The 19,978-nt window shown below is 42.0% G+C and overlaps 1 protein-coding gene across 1 annotated transcript in view; it reads right to left on the bottom strand.

Annotated features, from left to right (window-relative positions):
- Window positions 1-12,011: 12,011 nt before the first annotated feature.
- LOC145347742 (metalloprotease TIKI2-like) overlaps window positions 12,012-19,978 on the bottom strand; it is a 349,733-nt gene continuing 341,766 nt past the window's right edge. The window contains exon 7 of the mRNA XM_080195506.1: window positions 12,012-18,321. Coding sequence (XP_080051632.1) covers window positions 18,132-18,321 — 190 coding nt within the window. The 3' untranslated portion in view covers window positions 12,012-18,131. The remainder of the gene's footprint in view (window positions 18,322-19,978) is intronic.

The following is a 19,978-nucleotide window of genomic DNA, read 5'->3' as shown; positions in this document are numbered from 1 at the left end:
AAAATCTGCCTCCTACATCTCTTTTAAACGTTGCCCTTCGTGCCTTAAACCTATGCCACCTAATAATTGACTCTTCCACCCTGGGAAAAAGCTTCTGACTACCTACCCTGTCCATGCCACTCATAACCTTGTAGACTTCTATCAGTTCTCTCCTCAATCTCCGTTTCTCCAGTGAGAACAAACCAAGTTTCTTCAACCTCTTCTCATAGCTAATGCCTTCCATACAAGGCAACATCCTGGTAAATTTTTCTGTACCCTCTCCAAAGCCTCCACATCCTTCCGGTAGTGTGACAACCAGAATTGAACACTACATTCCAAGTGCAGCCTAACTAAGGTTCTGTAAAGCTGCAAGATGACTTGCCAATTTTTAAACTCAGTGCCCCGGCCGATGAAGGCAAGCATGCCGTATGCCTTCTTGACTACCTTCTCCACTTGCATTGCCATTTTCAGTGACCTGTGTACCTGTACTACTAGATCCCTTTGCTTATCAATACTCTTAAGGGTTCTGCCATTTACTGTATATTTCCTATCTGTATTAGGCCTTCCAAAATGAATTACCTCATATTTGTCTGGATTAAACTCCATCTGCCACCTCTCCGCCCAAGGCTCCGACTGATCTATATCCTGTGTCCCCTGATGGTCCTCATCGCTATCTGCAAATCCATCAATCTTTATGTCGTCCGCAAACTTGCTAATCAATCCAGTTACATTTTCCTCCAAATCATTTATATATATTACAAACAGCAAAGGTTCCAGCATTGGTGTCTGAGGAACACCACTTGTAACAGCTCTCCATTCAGAAACATACCCTTCCACTGCTACTCTCTGTCTTCTTTGACCGAGCCAGTTTGGTATCCACCTTGCCAGCTCACCTCTGATCCCATGCAACTTCACCTTCTGCACCAGTCTGCCATGAGGGACCTTGTCAAATGAAGTCCATATAGACAACATCCACTGCCCTACCCTCATCAATCATCTTTTTCACTTCCTCGAAAAACTAGATCAAGTTTGTGAGACACGACCTCTCCTTCACAAAACCATGTTGCCTCTCACTAATACATCCACTTATTTCCAAGTGGGAATAAATCCTATCTCGAAGAATCCTCTCCAATAATTTCCCTATGTAAAGCTCACCGGCCTGTAATTACCTGGATTATTCTTGCTACCCTTCTTAAACAAGGGAACAACCTTGGCTATTCTCCAGTCCTCCCACATCATGACCTCCCCTGTAGCCAGTGAGGATACAAAGATTTCTCTCAAGACCTCAGCAATTTCCTTTCTTGCCTGTCTCAGTATTCTGGTGTATATCACATCAGGCCCTGGAGATTTGCCTGCCTTAATGTTTCTCAAGAACCCCAATACCTCTTCCTTTTTGATCTCATCATGACTTAAACTATCTACACACCCTTTCCCAGACTCATCATCCACCAAGTCCCTCTCTTTGGTGAATATTGGCGCAAAGTAATCATTTAGTACCTCGTCCATTTCCTTTGGTTCCACATATAGATTCCCTCCCTTGTCCTTGAGTGGGCCAACCTCTCCCTGGCTACCATCTTGCTCTTTATATATGTATAAAAAGCCTTGGGATTTTCCTTAATTCTGTTGGCCAATGCTTTTTCATGACCCCTTTTAGCTCTTCTTACTCCTTGCTTAAATTTCTTTCTACTTTCCTTTTATTCCACACTTGTTTCATGTGTTCCCAGCCTCCTAACTTTGACAAAAGCTTCCTTTTACTCTTTGACTAGGTTCACAATATCTCTCGTTATCCAAGGTTCCCAAAACTTTCCATACTTATCCTTCATATGATTCAGAACCAACGGGATGAACGAGTACACTATCAAGGGCAGAAGTCTGAGTAGTGTTGAAGAGCAGAAGGATCTAGGGGTCCGGGTCCACAGGACTCTTAAATCGGCCTCGCAGGTGGAGGATGTGGTCAAGAAGGCGTATGGTGTACTGGCCTTCATTAATCGAGGGATTGAGTTTAGGAGTCGGGAGGTAATGCTGCAACTTTATAAGACCCTTGTCAGGCCTCATTTAGAGTATTGTGCGCAGTTCTGGTCGCCTCACTATAGGAAAGATGTAGAAGCTATTGAGAGGGTACAGAGGAGATTTACAAGGATGTTGCCTGGACTGGGAGGCATGCCTTATGAAGTTAGGTTGAGGGAGCTGGGACTCTTTTCCCTGGAGAGACGAAGGTTGAGAGGCGACCTGATAGAGGTTTACAAAATGTTGAGAGGAATAGATAGGGTGGACTCTCAGAGGCTATTTCCCCGGGTTGAAATGGTTGCTACGAGAGGACACAGATTTAAGGTGCAAGGAGGGAAGTTCAGAAGTGATGTTAGGGGTAAGTTTTTCACTCAGAGGGTGGCGAGTGAATGGAATCGGCTGCCGTCAGTGGTGGTGGAGGCGAACTCGCTGGGGTCTTTTAAAAGACTTCTGGATGAGTATATGGGGTTTAATGAGATTGAGGGTTATAGATAGGTCTGTAGGTTGGTAGGTGTTGATGTGATCGGTGCAACTCGTGGGCCGAAGGGCCTGTTTGTGCTGTAGTGTTCTATGTTCTATGATTCTTATATTTTATTCATTTGCCCTTGGATGGCAATTGAGAGTCAACCACATTGCTGTGGCTCTCAAATCACATGTGGGCCAGACCAGGTAAGGATGGCAGATTTCCTTCCCTAAAGGACATTAGTGAACCAGATGGGTTTTTCTGGCAATTGACAATGGTTTCATGGTCATCAGTAGATTCTTAATGTCAGTTTTTTTTTATTGAATTCAAATTCCATCATTTGCCATGGTGGGATTCGAAACTGGATTCCCAGAGTTAGCTGAGTTTCTAGATTAATAGTCTTGCGATAATACCACTAGGCCATTGCCTCCCCAATATATCATCTGTAAAGTTGAATACATATTTCAAATTCCATCAGATGGAAACGTACTATGTTTGTAATAGATGTTGATTTGTACAATAACCCTCAGGATATTGAACATAACTCATATTATCAAAATATAATTCATGTAATTTTGGAAACAGTGTCCAAGAATGGTGAAACATGTGTGATGGTAAAAAAATGTGTGCATTTTGCAAAATCTCTCATGAAAAGACTAGCAAAAATGGGGATGTTAGCACACACAGCTTGGGTGACAGAATTATGAATATGGGTAGAGTGCTAATAGCCCAATGATTGTAAGTTCACAATTCCAACAGGGTAAATTATGAGATTGAATTTAATAAATTGTACATTGGTATCTGCAAATAAAAGCTGCCACGTTGTTCTGAGCACTCAACTGGTTTAACATTACTCTTCAGGGCATGGAAACTGACATCCCCATATAGAAAAAGATTCCAAGGTTCCTTACCGAGAACTGATGAAACCAATAATGGCTGCAGAGACAAATAAGAAGATACAAAGAAGGGTAATAAAAATATTAAGATATATATATGTTAAAGAGGTTCTCAAAGGAAGTTTGCAGAGGTTTAAGAATGGATTTCCAAAGCATAGGGCTTGGATGATTATAATTCATAGGTCAACAGAAATGCACAAAATATTAGAATCAGAAGATCAAAGATTGTTGGAAGTCAGTTTTGGAGTGGGAAGTGATTTTATTGAGATGGAGGGACAAGGCCATGAAGCTTTTAAAGGACCAGTAGTTAATGTAGGGTAGGGTTAGCAACTTTCCCAGGAGAGGATTTACGCAGCAGAGATTTGGATGAGTTAAACATAATGGGAGTGATGGATGGGAGGCTGAGAAAGGTCTTCTTCCAACAACCTCAACAGCAACTTTGTACACAGATCTCACCATTAACACAATAAGTTGTCTAAAGGCACTTCACCGGAGCCTGGTTCAGGTACCTAGGTGATGTTTGGAGTTGGTGTCTAGGGAATGGAATTTGTAGTGAGTTTAAAGACAATAGTCTGAATTTTCATGTTGGGTATGTAATATGCAAGTTGAGCCATTTCCCATCTTCCAAAATGTGCTTTGACTCATCACTGTCTGTGCCTGAGATTTCATGTACATTTCAGGTGTCGTTTGTCAGAATGGATGCAGTGTAAGGGGAGTGTGGCCATATAAGTGGACTGGGTAGAAGGCCCACATCAATTCTCAGAGACAGCTGCCCAGATCCCAACATTGTTAAAAGGGTATCTAAACCATACTCCTCAATCCCCTCCTCACTCCAAGCACCTCCATGCTTCTTCATATCCCCCAATACCACTGTATGACCACCCATATCCCACATGCCCACTCCATGACTACTTATATCCCCATGCTTTTTCCATGTCCATCCAACCCCCTCCACCCAACCCCCACCACCAACCACCCACGTCCATGTATTGTCTATAGCCACTCACCCAATATCTGCTTTGTACAGTCCTCCGGAGCCATGCAATAACAATGGGAAATCTTTTGAATGCAAGGGTAAAAAATAAATCTGTGACAATCTAATAAAACATTCATTCAGAAATTAGTAATTGATATTGCAAACAAAATGGTACTTCTAATCCCTTAAGTGGTCATTACATTCGGCATATTAATAACCATGTACTATATAAAAGCAGAACATGTTATTACAACCTCTTTAAGCTATCAAATGTTCCCCTGAGCAGCCAATAGACCACCTGCTGAGCTCAGGCCATTTGTGTTAGAATATCCATTTTAGCAACTCAGCCAAGTATTCAAGTATTTATACTAGTCAGTACATTAAAACAAATCATTACAGCTATAATATGCTGAAATTAAAAGAGCAAATAATGTTATATTTCCTTTATCTGGACATTTAACTCACATACATTTTTAAATTAGTTATGGCACTATGTCCAATGGAGAAAGTATTGCAATGCATGTCAACACTCTCACAATGCTGCTCAATGTCACAATCAATTTATCTTTGTTAGATAAAGTCCTTTGATGAATCATTGCATTGCATCACATCTATATTGCAATAAAACAGCTAATAGTGACATTTGAAGACTTCAAGACAGTTAACATTTATCTATCAGGCACTCCTAACTCCTCAGCAGATTTTTCCCAGTGGTCACAAACTCTCCAAGCAGATGTGTTTTTTGGAGCTTTCAAACTCAATTTCAGTATACAAAAATAATGGGCAGGAGAAAATATAATTTTCCTGTGAACCTAACAATGGGAACCTCAACCCCAGAAAGGTGCATGTATGCCTTGCACCCAAGGAATTCCTGATCCATAAAAAGGCCACATGAAAATGACATGGGATTGGAAAGACACAGGAAAATTGATTTTCCCATGTTCTGCACTTTGAGAATTGATTCCCACTTTCATGAAGAGATGAAAATCCACCCAATGGCTTCAATCTCCACAATATTTAATTGGAAGAATTTTCTGCTCACCCAGTACTGGGTATCAGGGAAGCAACTGGTAATAGTTTTTAACTGATCAGATCACCAACAACCTGTCCCGGTCCCCCCATGCTGACACTATAGTTAAGAAAGCCCATCAATGCCTATACTTTCTCAGAAGTCTAAGGAAATTTGGCATGTCAACTACGACACTCACCAACTTTTACAGATGCACCATAGAAAGCATTCTTTCTGGTTGTATCACAGCTTAGTATGCCTCCTGCTCTGCCCAAGACCACAAGGAACTATAAAAAATCGTGAATGTAGCCCAATCCATCATGCAAACCACCTTCCCATCCAATGACTCTGTCTACACTTCCCGCTGCCTTGGCAAAGCAGCCAGCATAATTAAGGACCCCATGCACCCTGGGCATTCTCTCTTCCACCTTCTTCCTTCGGGAAAGGGATACAAAAGTCTGAGGTCAAGTACCAACTGACTCAAGAACAGTTTCTTCCTTGCTGCTGTCAGGCATTTGAATGGACTTATCTTGCATTAAGTTGATCTTTCTCTACACCTTAGCTTTGACTGTAACAATACATTCTGCACTCTCTTGATTCCTTCTCAATGAACGGTGTGTTTTGTCTGTGTAGCGCTCAAGAAATAATATTTTTCACTTATGCTAGTACATATGACAATAATAAATCAAATCAAATTCAGGCAGTAGACGTGTCGGGAAAGGTCGTGGTGAGGTAGAATTGGGTGGCAATGAAAATAGATGCTGTGTTTTCAGATGATGTTGCCAAAGGGTAACATGTTGTTTATTCAATCATTCAAGGGATATGGGCTTTGCTGGAAGCTAGAGAAGGCTGCTCTGACATACTGAGTGAAACAACGAGGATGAGCTTTAGTAGAGGCGTTCTCCAGACTGGGAGGAGGCCAGAGAAGCACAGAGAGAGTTTGCAAGGTGAATAAGGCATCATCCAAGACATAGGGTGTAATGCCCATAAGTGAGCTAGATACCAGGAGGGATATAGAGTTGAAGGTGCTGTTTGCATTTGAGCCGGAGACTCTTTGACCCAGGGAGAGGGCGCTGTCCCTGTCACCTTAATGCTGCCACTGGAGGGAATTTTCCTCTGATTCTTGGGCCTCCCTAATTAGGCCATTTAAAAAGTTACTCAATGATACACCAGTGGTGTGCCGCAGGGCTCGGTACTTGGACCTCTTCTATTTGTGGTATATATTAATGACTTGGAAGAGGGGGTAGGTGGTGTGATCAGCAAATTTGCTGATGACACTAAGATGGTTGGATTGGCGGGTACTGAGGAGCAGTGCCTGGCAATGCAACACGACATAGACAGGCTGGTAGATTGGGCAGATAGATGGCAAATGGAATTTAATCCGGAGAAATGCGAGGTGATGCACTTTGGCCGGAATAATGTGGAGGGGAGTTATACGATAAAAGGTAGAACTATCCGGAGTATAGATACGCAGAGAGACCTGGGGGTGCAAGTGCACAAGTCCCTGAAGGTGTCGGTGCAGGTGCAGAATGTGATGAGGAAAGCGTATGGTATGTTAGCCTTCATAGGAAGAGGTATAGAATATAAGAGTAGGAGTCTGATGTTGCAGTTGTATAGAACGTTGGTTAGGCCTCACTTGGAGTACTGCGTCCAGTTCTGGTCGCCGTACTACCGAAAGGATGTAGAGATCCTGGAGAGAGTGCAGAGGAGATTTACCAGGATGTTGCCTGGTATGGAAGGGCTGTCTTACGAGGAAAGATTGAATGAACTTGGGCTGTTTTCCCTTGAGAGACGTCGGCTGAGGGGGGATCTAATAGAGGTTTATAAGATTATGAAGGGGATAGATAGAGTAAATGGTGGTAAGCTTTTTCCGCTATTAGAAATGGATAGAACGAGGGGTCACGGGCTTAGGGTGAGGGGGGCTAGGTATAAGACAAATATTAGAGGGCAGTTTTTCACACAAAGGGTCGTGGGGGTGTGGAATGCACTGCCGAGTAAGGTGGTGGAAGCAGGCACGCTAGGGTTGTTTAAGAGTCACTTAGACAGCCATATGAGCGGGCTACATATAGGGGGATATAGTAGGCCTTACTTAACATTGTAGGCCTGGGAATACGTTTTGCCTCAGGGATGTTAGTCTTTGCCTGTTTAATAATGAATTTTTTTGTCTCCACAGGCATTTAAGTCCAGCAAGGGGCATGCATGCGGCAGGTTGTAGTGGGCTGCTCTTGGACGTTGCTTCGGGAGTTGCCTATTGCTTCATGTCGTCAGTGTGCTTAAACTGGACCATCTCGAGGGCAACATGACAGCTCAGAGACTATCTCTGTTGCTGTGCGGACACATGGATTTGGGCCTGTGTCTGTGGGAGTTTGCACGTTCTCCCCGTGGTTGCGTGGGTTTCCTCCGGGTGCTCCGGTTTCCTCCCACATCCCCCAAAGATGTGCTTTTAGGCTGATTGATTGGGTACTAAATTGTCCCTAAATTGGACCTCCCTGATCCTCGCACGTTAGGTGTAGACTAAAATCATGAATAGGTCACTGAGACAGGGGGACGGCGGCGCGGGCTCGTTGGGCCGAAGGGCCTGTTTCCCGTGCTGTGTTGTTCTTTGTTCTTTGTTCTTTGATTACCCTTCCAAGAGTGCCAGTATTTCAAGTCATCGTTGGACTCTCCTTGTTGCCTCAGCACAACAATCACTCAGATGTGACAAAGACTGCAAAGCTTCCAGCCCTCTGATTGGGCAAAACATGGAAGGCATGCCCACAGCCATGAATTGGCCACTTCCCAGGCCTGCTGGCTTTTAACTGCTTTCACCTGACAATATCACAGATGAAATCCCAGCTTCCTCTCCAGTGAACCAGCAACCTAGAAACTATCCCTTTCACAGCATGTTCATTACCTTTGGCAAAAATTGCTCCCAATGTCTTTTAAATTAATTAGAATTTTCTCAATTTTCATTGAGGAATTTCAGACAAATGTATGCGCTCTACAATGGGATTATTGCGAGTTCCAATATTTATATTGGTTAAGTTGTTCATTCACTGTTAAAAATAATTTGCAGGAATATTAGGCCATATCATCCTGTGTAGAATTAAGGGCATTACCCAAAGATGCATTGGGGAATCCCTCATGGAAGTTTCCCCATAAGGGTTTACCCAGCATTGTCCACAAAGACTAACTGCCCCGGACAATTATGCTGAACTGGGAACCATCTGACAAAGTGATTTAACTCAGTAACCTCGAATGGTTCTGCCAGTTTTATGCTCAGAGTTATTCTAAAAGATTGGAAGGGAGAAAAGCACTTCTAACTTCAGAGCAACTATTTTAGACATCCAGACTGAGACCCTCACAGTATACCCTCATACGCCTGCTCATAGCCCCACACACACACACACACACACACTCCCCCAACCTGAACTGACTGAATCAGGCCTCATTTCAAACTGACTGGGCCGGAACATCCCACCCCAAACCCGAATGCCACCTATCCCAATCCAACTAGCACCCCCGATCCAACACTCCAAAATCCAACCACCCACAATGTACAAACCGAGGCTAGAATTCTTACACCCTGGAATTCTCCCATTCCACCCGCCACTGGATTAAATGTAATGCAGGATTAAATGTGTGGTTTTGAGGGTAGTGAAGGGGTTTCAATTCATGTGGCAATGGAGAAAGGAGTTGTTTCATTGGTGTGGGCTCCACCTAAATCAAGATGGGATCACTGCCCCAGTGAATTAGATCAACAGGACTGTGGATAGGACTTCCAAGTAAAACAGGTTGGGGTGAAGGTGTCAGGTGAAGGGAAATTTAAAAATATAAGGAATAAAATTAAGACCTTAGTGCAATGTATTGATTTGGGTAAAGGTCAGCAGGTAGAACAGGAAGGGACAGAGAATTTAATAGTAATGGTGCATCAGTGAATAAGATCCATGCAATAAATAAAGTTTCTTCATTAGTCACAAGTAGGCTTACATCAACACTGCAATAAAGTTACTGTGAAAATCCCCAAGTCGCCACACTATGGCACCTGTTTTGGTACACTGAGGAAGAATTTAGCCAATGCACCTAACCAGCATGCCTTTTGGACTATTGGAGGAAACTGGAGCACCCAGAAGAAACCCACGCAGACATGGGCAAACTCTGCACAGTGACCCAAGCCAGAAATCAAACCCAGGTCCCTGGCGCTGTGGGGCAGCAGTGCTAACCATTGTGCCACTGTGCCGTGCCATGAATATAAAACAGTTCAATAAAGGCTCTCTATATGAATGTCCAAAGCATCCATAATAAGTTGAAAAAATAAACAGCACAAACAGAGAAACCAAAATGGACTTGATATAATTCCTGTTACAGAGACATGATTGGAACTGACCAAGGCAGTTCAATAAATAGTCATGGGCACACAACACACCAAAAAGACAGATAGAGTGGAAAAGGAGTAGTCTCGATAATAGAATACATCAGTAGGAAAGGATTTGGTTCAGAAGATAAAGAAACACAATCAAAATGGGTAGAGATTAGGAATTACAGGGAACAGTGTATCGGCCCTGCCAGTAAACATATCAATAGGGGGTTAGGGGTAAGGGTAGTGGCTTAAAGGTGTGTGCAGGTAAGGGGTAAGGGTGGTCAAGTGTGAGGGATGTGGGAAATGAAAGGATAAAGCAGGCAATGATGGTAAGGTGGATGAAAGGAATGAAGGGTAAGGGGTAAAGAGGGCCAAGGAGGAGCTACTGAGGCAAGAAAACTGGGAATGGATGTGGTCCTTTTAACCCCACTTTCATTTCTGGCTCAGGAGAGCCAGTAGCTGTAGTATACTTGTTCCAAAAGTCATTTGATAAAATGTGACATGGAAGATTTGTACACAAGATAAGGTCACATGGAATTTGGGGTAATATATTAACATGATTTCAGGATTAGTTAATGGACAGAAAGGAGAGAGTAAAACTGAACAGGACATTTTCAAGTTGGCAGGCTATGACCGATGCCCAAGGATTAGCGCTGAGGCCCAATCTTATATTAATGACATAGGAAAAGAGACAAAGAATAATGTATCTGAGTTTGATAAGGATACATGGTGAGGTGCTACAAAGTTCCTGAAGAAGATACAAAGAGGCTGCAGAGTGGTACACACAGGTTAAGTGAAAGGGCAATAAAGTGGCAGATGAAGTATAATGTGGACAACTGTGAAGCTAGAAATTAAATACTTTTTTGAAGGCACGGAACTGTTAAATGTTAATGTTCGGTGAACCTGGATGCAGTTCTACAACAAACACAGAAAGTTAGCACTCAAGGTGGATGGGTAGTGGGAATGAAGTGATACATTCTTTACTGCTCCATCCCAAACCAAGTGGAAGGTCCTCAAAATTGGAGCCTTGTGCATACTTACAACATTTGTTTATTTAGAAATTGGCATGTTGGCCAACATCAGTTCATTTGACTGTTGTTTTGTTAGGCTCACCATACCTGCTTCAAACTGATAGGAAATAACAAATTCTTTACCGTGGAACCTCTTGAAAAGTCTAATGCACATCGAAGTCTGATTTAGCAGCTAGGAAAGGTATTAGGATGAGTGTGGATTTGGGTTGGAAAATTTTCTATTCATATAACTAAAAATAATCTTTGAATTGCTAATGGGAGCAGATGTCATTTGCGTGTTATGTGCAACAGAATTATAATTCATTTTATAAAGAACAGCTTTATGATTGTTACACATTGCATAGCTAGCAAATCTTCCCCCAGGGTAGTTAGGAGTAATCAAGGAGCCAAAAACATTTCAACTGTGGATTACTTAAAGAGTTTTAAACACAGGTTGAAAATGGGTTTAAAATGGTCTTGTGATGTCCTTAGTATTTGACAATTTTTTTGTTGAAATTAAAGATTGTTTTTGCCAGGTCTCTGGTCACAACACATTAAATGTAAGTGAGGAACTTGGCAGTTCAGCAAGTTATTGCACCGGGGCCTGGATGTAAATTCAGTCCAAATATTTTTGTATTCATTCCTGGGACAGGGATATCGCTGGCTGGTCTATAGTATTTATTGTCCATCCTTAGTCGCTCTTGAACTTGCTAGGCCATTTCAGATGGCAACTGAGAGTCAACCGCATTGCTGTGGCTCTGGAGTCACATGTAGCCCAGACCCGGTAAGGAAGGCAGATTTCCTTCCCTGAAGAGCATTAGTGACCCATTAGTGAACAAGGTGGTGTTTTTCTGACAATTGGCAATGGTTTCATGGTGATTGGTAGATTCTCAATTCCAGATATTTATGAATGGGATGAACATTTAGTCTATCCCTCTTTTGCTTTGCTGGTTGTGAGGTTCTATATGAAGTGAGTTTAAACAGTCTGAGCCCAGGTCCAATTAAATAGCCGCCCACACCATAAGACCTGTCCATATCTTGGCACAAGAAGAGGATTCCATTCAGAAAACCACAAAGCTGGCAAGCGGGACAAATGCAATGAGTTTGGCTTTCACTCAGTCAGTTTGTTGAGACAGATCAGGAAGATTTGGTCTATCTTTATCCTTGCAAACGTGGTGCTGAGTGTCAAAGGCACTCAATGTTCAACTTTGAAAAGTGTTGGGCATTCATTTTTTCAATATGAATAACAAAATCTTCACTGGATTTCTTTTCAAGGTGATGAGATTTTAAGTAAAGAACACAATACCGTAGCACAGTGAAGCGATCAATGTTTGTGATTTAATGAACCTTAATGAAAATTAATGCAGTTGAGAAAGACCAAACCAGCTTGGTGCTTGTTGCAATTGTGGCTCTCTGCCCCAAGGTGGCAGCATGAGCTTCATTTTTAAGGCCACTGAGTTGCAGCTATCCCAAACAACTTCAGATTTCATCAAGAGACAGCCAGTAAATTATAATGATTTATTGACTCTTTATATTATCTTTTTTTTCAAAATTTCACAATTTTGTGACAAGCACAGTCACATGAAAATTGTAAACAAAATAATTCTATTTCAGGTTTGGTATGCTCCTACATTCATTTGATTAATGCGAACTATGGCCTTATTTACATGAATGTGTTAACCTCACGTCACTTAATCACTCCAGCTGAAGTGAATCACTCTTGCCTAAATCCCAGATTTCTTCTTTCCCTGAATTAGACCAATAATATCACTTGTATACTCTATGCTGAGAGGGTAAAAAAAATAGAGATATTAAAGGTCGGCAGAGGCTGGGGACTCGTGAAAACAAAATCTCCAAGTAGGTGCCTGCCAGAAAACTTACGTCCTGCTTTCAAGCATCATTTTCAAGTCTAATTTTTAAGTGTCTCGTCTGGTTAAATTGCATACTGTAAGCCAAATTTCTCTTGAATAATTGAATGAATTATCCAGTTATATCAAGAAGACTGGTGAATTTTGGATAAACAGATATGGAGGAAAACTGCACCAACCCAGCAAGTCATTGCTTAACACCTCCATGTAAGTAGGGCCATGGATAGATAGCTAACATGAAGAGAATACTGAAACGAGCTGCTGTACTGGTTTTCTACAAGAATATAAAATGTTTAAATCAGTAATAATAATTATTAATAAACATATTGATTCAAATTTACAAGATCCCGTCTTTAACACCTCACTATGGAGTCAATCCATTTCTTTTCACCATCTTGTCTTCTTTCTGTAAGAATTTGACTTGGTTGCTGCAATTACTCTAATACATATTCTGATTTATTACAATACAGCATTACATTACACTAAAAAAATAATATTTCTGAAAAAATAACATTAATAGAATCTTTTACAGCAGTGTGCTGAGAAAGGTGTCAAGATATGTTACAAAAATGTCAAAACAGATGACAAAAGTTAAATATTTTGCTTCTGTAATAACTTAATGTGTACCAATTAATTCATGACCAATTTTCTGTCTGGTGCGCATACAAATCAGTTCTTTTCCACCATGTCAGTTCAGGGTTCTTGGTAATATGCTCAAAATGAATTGTCAAAAGGAAATTGATGGAAAAAGTGCAGGGACTCATCTCCACATAAGTCACCAGAACAAAGGCAGTAGGCGCTCCAAAGGTCCCTTGGGTTCATATGCATGACAGAGGCTGAAGTGGAGCAGCCTGAAGTGTGTAAAACTCCCACATCCCCTCAGCAATAAGTCTCCTATCCTCTCCTTGACGTTAAGTTCAGAATGGTGATGAATATCAGCAATGGAGAACTTAGAAGTTCAGTCAGAGTGCCATTGCAATAGCATGGGCTAAATGTCTCAACACCCATTAATGATACAGGCTATCAAACCACTGGCAATTACTGTTTGTCTTGTATCAATGTTTGAGAAAGGCATACTTGATGTGCAACCATCCTTTTCTGAATGAAATTTTGCAATCTTTCCGGAAAGAACCAGATGTTGCTAGGGCATTGATTCAGAGGTGGCAGCAACCTGCTCGTACTTCATCTTTCTTTGTTGTGAATTCTAACAGTGTCAGCTGACTATTACAATCGGGGAGGAATCATCTTTGAGCTAATTCCTGCATCACCCAACATCCGGTCTGATGCATGGAAGGGGATCAAGAAAAAGATTTGCTTAACTTTTATGAGGACAATAACCATATAAACTGAAGCCTGGAGCAAGGGTCTGGTTTGACTGTGAGAAATCCGTGTGGATAAGTGAGTGGAGCTATCACTCTTATACTGAATGTAGGGCTTCCACACAAATCAAAGCTCGCAACCTCACCATCAAAGTTACACCTTACAATCCTTGGTAAGAGAGCATTGCTACCAGAGACCTGCGAGCTTAGTGACTGGCACAGGCAAAGGAGAAAGCACCTTCAAAAATAGAGGTAATCTCACTCAAAAAAGAAGAATACAAAATAAGTTTAGGGTGGCACGGTGGTTAGCACTGCTGCCTCACAGCTCCAGGGACCTGGGTTCAATTCCGGGCTTGGGTCACTGTCTGTGTGGAGTTTGCACATTCTCCTCATGTCTGCGTAGGTTTCCTCTAGGTGTTCCAGTTTCCTCCCATGGTCCAAAGATGTGCAGGTTAGGTGCATTGGTTAAATTGCCCCTGAGTGTCCTGGGGCAATTAGATGGATAAGCAGAGTAAAAATGTAGGGTTGCAGGGATAGAGCCTGGGTGGGGTGGTGCAGACTCGGTGGGCCAATTGACCTCCTTCTGAAGGGTTTCTATGGGAAGGTGCTGAACGGTGAGTGATGCAGTGAGCGTGACATGAGGAGGTAGAAAGGAAAATTACACATGGGTAGAATGGATGAAATGATACATATACACCGACACTCATATACCAGTGCCAAGAAGTAGAGAATGTGCACTGCAGAACAAAACTTGGGTTGTGGATAATTTCAGTCTGATCTTCAGTATTATGTGACAGGACAGAATCTCAACTGAAAAATCTCCAACACTGACCCACCAGTCCCATATCACAGGCTCTGACTGCCTGTTTAACATTGTTGTCCCTTAGTGACTCTACACCTGCAGTGGCAGCATTCAGTCAACAGACCTTGTTCCAAATTTAGTTCCATTGGGAGCTGATCAAAACTTGAGAAAGAGCTCATTTCAGCTCCATCTGATGTTCTTCTGCTCATTGCATTAACTTTTCCCAGGCTGAAACAGTAAATCTGCCATCACTTCAAATGAGCGATGCACCATTATTTTACATAGAATATTTTTGTTTCCTAACATGGCAGTGAAATAGAACATCAGAAAAATAACAAAAAGGAGGTCTCATTTTAGTAAAAAAAGTCTCCTTTAAACACTTTCTGTAAATATAATTCAGTGATAAGTAATGATGAACTGAGGCGAGTATTAGCACTGGACTTCAAAGTGTTGGTTGACAGATGTACTTTTTGACTTTCTGGAAGAACACTGCCATATAAAGAAAGGGAAGAACCTCTGAAGTCTGGAGTTGTTATGAAGCTATACTGATTGGTGGAGTTTGCTGCTTGTTCAGTATATTCTAAGCATCTGGAAAGAATATGTTTTGCAAAGTGATAAAATTGAGTGATGCAAATAGTGGAATAAACTGCAAAAGCAAATCTTCACATTAGACAATAAGGCTTAAAATACCTGGGGCAGATCCACCGCCTTAGATGTCAAGAAAGCTTTTGTAATGAATAGAGTTCCAGGCTACGATGGGTATTGAACACTTTATGCCCTCGTTGAACTTAAAACTCTCAACCTTTTACAAGGCCTAAATCTCTACTTGGATTAAAGTAATCACTTCTTGAGATAGAGGACTAATTACATCACCAGGAGCCAGAATAGTTCATGGTGTTTTCAACACAGAGGACCAAATAGGTGTGGGCTGCTTGGTCATACAAGGGCTGATTGGGCTCAACTATTCTACAGGATGGAAGATAGTGTTTAAAGGACTTAGTATGGAGGGTATTAGCATTTGAGGAGAGATTGATTCACAGAATAGTACAGTGCAGAAAAGGCCCTTCAGCCCATCGAGTCTGTACTGGGATTGTTCTCCCTGGAAAGATGGAGGCTGGGGATGGAGACCTGATAGAAGTTTATAAAATTAAGAGGGGTATTGATTGGGTGAATAATTGGAAGCTTTTTCCCATGACTGAAATGCCAATTACAAGGGAGCACAAGTTCAAGGTGGGAAATGTTCAGTAGAGATGTGCAGGGGGGGAGTTTTTTTTTTACACAAAAGGTGGTGGGGGCCAGGAATGCACTGCCAAGTGAGGTGGTTGAGGCAGATAAGTTTACGACATTTAAAACTTATCTGGATAGATACATGAACAGATGGAGAATAGAGGGATATAAGTGGTTGGTCTAGATAGAACAACATAATTGGCACAGGCTTAGAGGGCCATGGGGCCTGTTCCTGTGCTGTACTGTTCTTTGTTGACAAGGGACTTCTTACAGAAGGCATGTATTATTCAAAGAACATCACCAAAATGGATGAACTCATTGAGGTTGCTAACAACATCAACCAGCCTACCCACACCAGGCAGATTATCTTATCCCTGGGTGGCATTTCAGGTCAGGGTCTAGGCCCACTGGGGGATTCAAGCACTATACTTGTGCTGGTGGAGGAAGCCTCAGGTATCACAGGGCCTATCATTTTAAATATCGGATTCTCTTTTATCTCCACTTTTCCTAAAGGTGCTGAATGGTGTTTGAGGTACATTTCCACAGGAGCCAGTTGCTCTCTGGTACTTTACTCAAGAGGCTACTTTCCAACTGCAAGTCCAAACAAAAATAAACCAGTTCAGCACCAAGTAGAAGATAGGCACTCTCCGGCAGGCTAGCCAGTGCAGGATAGCCTGCATTCATTTTTGCATCTCTCTAACTCACAGATATTGAAGTCACTTGCATCATCTGCATGGCAGTCTCAGCCGTGAGCAGATCAGATATCAAACCTGGGGACTTGCTACTCTGCGTAGCTAAAGTTATTGCATGTACTCACAAAAATGCTGGTGTCGCTTGGATTTTGTGAGTTTGAGTGTTGTTTTGTGGTAGGTAGCATTCGTGAAGCAATCCAACATGCCGTTGCAGACTTCAGCACAAAATCTAGGCCAATGCTTTAATGCAACACTGAGCAAGTGCACAACACTAAGGAAATGTAGTATTGGTAGGGGGTGCCATCTTTCAGATGGGCTGTTAAACAAAGGCCCATCTGCTTATTCCTATGGGCATGGAAGATATTATTTAAAGAACAAGGGGCTTCTCATGTGTTCTGGATGACTCTGATCATTCAAAGATCACGACCAAAACAGATTAACTCATTGCTTATCTTAGTGCTATTTGTGAGCCCCTGCTGTGTATAGTTTGGCTGTTGCAATTCCCTAGATAACATCAGTGATTACACTTCAAATGTAATTCATTGACTGTGAAGTGTATTCAAACATTCTGAGGACATCAAAGGTGCTTTAAAAAATACAAGTTCTTAACTATCTTAAATTCACCAAGATGAATCCAAACTTGCTTCCATGTATAATGTTGGTTCCACTCAGTAATCTCTTTTTTAAACAAATTATGCTTTTGTATCTGCGTACCCCACATGTGGATGGTTGCACATTGATTCAAATGTCCAAGACTGGCTGTTTGAGGGAAGCTCTTGAGTAATATCAGCTTTGTGATGTATCAGATGATCCAGCTGAGTTCAGTAAGACCTCTGATAGGATGTGGGATCTTCTCATTTTCAGATGTGCACGCACTAACCAAGTGTCTGCAGGAAGACTTCTTTTTTATATATAAATCACTACTTTCCAAAGGATGAGTGGAACCAAACACCATTCAATTATCTCCAGAGCCACTGGATATACTGAACATCAGCTGAATCATTAAAGGCATTAAAGTGGGACTCGAGAAGAGTCATCTGCAAATATATTTCTCAGCAAATAAATATACCCACTAAGCAATGTTTGGTAGAAAATTAAACTTGCCTGGAAAGACTAAAGCACAACTTTTAGAGCACTGGATTTTTCATGTGTTGTGAAGGCGCATATGAAACGAAAATCTAACTTTGATGTGGAATAAATATACATTATTCATATGAACATATAGATTTTCAGAAGTAAATTTACAATGTCCCATAACATCATGGGAAAATATCCTTCTACAAAAAGAAGATGTTGTCACCATATGGCTGTTCAAGCCTCTGAATCTCATTTTCCTCTTTCCTGCATCATCGCAAAAGAACATGCTGGATCTGATGCAACAAAGTCTTGTGGGTCCTACCAAGCTGAGGACACAGGCACTTCCTTTATGTAACTGCAAAAAAAAAGCTCCGTCAGCTAATATCAGAAATCCATTGTAGGGATTTTGTCTTAAATTAAGAGAAATTGGTAGGTTAAGGATGTGAGTGCAGGGGTTGGGGGGGGTGTCAGGAAGGCCACAGCAGACTCCAGATTAAACAGACCACTCCACAGAGGAGTACAGTTGCTGACGGTGCTGTGGTTGTTGAAGCAGAGTTGAGAAAGGGATTCTGCTCCTTTTGACGTGAAGGTTCATGCGCAGGTTCCACTGTGATATAGCCATTGATGATTCTGATGTTGGAAGGCATGACTGTCGTGCTGAAGGAAAAAGCAAAATAGAAACATCAGATACCCAGGAAGTAAGCACCATAGGAACACTGAATCCTTAGAACAGCTTTAAGTCACCTGTAAAATGGGAGAAATTTGATAAAGAGTCAGTCCAACACCCTTTAAATGCGAGATAACTATTTCCAGCAAACTACAGCATACTTCACACTAATGTGTTGGAGAGTAACCTGCTGCTGTGTAAGACTGCCAGATAAGAGGATGTGTGTCTTAATTTCCATAGGAAGTGAGGAACTGAGGCACTCATTGCTCTGGCACTTGCCCATGTGGCTGGAATGGACTGACTGCCATTAACGAAGACTTAGGAGCATGCTGTCCTTCCAAACACTTGGACAAAGACAGTGTGCAATGCAGAAGACCCAGAATCAAATTAGAGAGGAAAAATAACTGAGAACAGAAGCCACCCCAAGAGTCTACATACGAGGTCAGCCTGATTTATAACAACTTCTATTTATACAGCACTTCAATGGAATAAAAAGTCTCAAGGTGCTTCACAAGTGTGTTATGAAACAAGAAGTGATGCTGAGGTACATAATGTGATTTTAGATCGGATGAGCTTGGTCAAAGAGATGGTTTGAAGGAGCCTTAAAGGGGAAAAGCATGGTAGAGAGGTATAGGGAAAGAATTTTGAAGTATAAAGCCTACACAATTGAGGGCACAGTTTCAGGTAGAGCAAGTAAAATGGGAATGGTGATAAGGTCATAATTTATGCAGAATATCAGACAATTGTGGGAATGGAGATTACTGAGATAGGGAAAGGTGAGGTTATGAAGAAATTTGAAAACAAGGGTTAAAATTTTAACACCAACGTGTTGCTTGACCAGGGGCCAATGCAGGTAGGTGAACACAGGGGTGCTAGGTGAACAGATGAAGGTGGATTAAAATACAGGCATCAGAGTTTCGTGTGACCTGAAGTTTGTGCGTGTGTGTGTGTGTGTGTGTTGGGGGGGGGGGGCAGGAGTGAATTGGGATGGTCAAGTATAGAGGTAACAAAAGGTGTGAATGAGATTTCAGCAACAGATGAGCTGAGACAGGTGTGATGCCACAGAGGTGAAAATTAATGGTCTTAGTGATGGGGAGAACACGTAGTTGGAAGTTCAACTCAGGGTCAAATATGCACCAATGGTGACAGCAGACTGGCCTAATCTCAGACTGCTGCTAGGTATAGGTCTGGAATTGGTAGCTGGGGAATGGAGTTTGGAGCAGGGACTGCAAACTATGGCTTCAGTCTTTTCAGTATTTAATTGGAGGTAACCGTTGCTCATCCAGTACTGGATGTTGGATAAGCAGTCAGCTAATTTAGAAAGACGAGGAGTCAAAAAAGAGGTGATGGTGAGTTAGAATCATAGAATCCCTACAGTGCAGAAAGAGGCCATTTGACCTATTGAGTCTGCACCGACAACAATCCCACTCAAGTCCCATCCCCATAACCCCATGTATTTACCCTGTTTATCTCCCCGACACTAAGGGGCATTGTAGCATGGCCAATCAACCTAACCCTCACATTTTTGGACTGTGGAAAGAAACTGGAGCACCCGGAGGAAACCTACGCAGACACAGGGAGAATGTGCAAACTCCACAAAAACAGCCACCCAAGGCCAGAATTGAACCTGGTTCCCTGGCACCATGA

This window comes from Carcharhinus amblyrhynchos, chromosome 9, assembly GCF_965287045.1.
Source record: "Carcharhinus amblyrhynchos chromosome 9, sCarAmb.v2.hapA, whole genome shotgun sequence".
Classification (NCBI taxonomy): Eukaryota; Metazoa; Chordata; class Chondrichthyes; order Carcharhiniformes; family Carcharhinidae; genus Carcharhinus; species Carcharhinus amblyrhynchos.
Note: the sequence above shows the minus strand (reverse complement) of the source record. Positions and strands in the feature narration are given on the sequence as shown.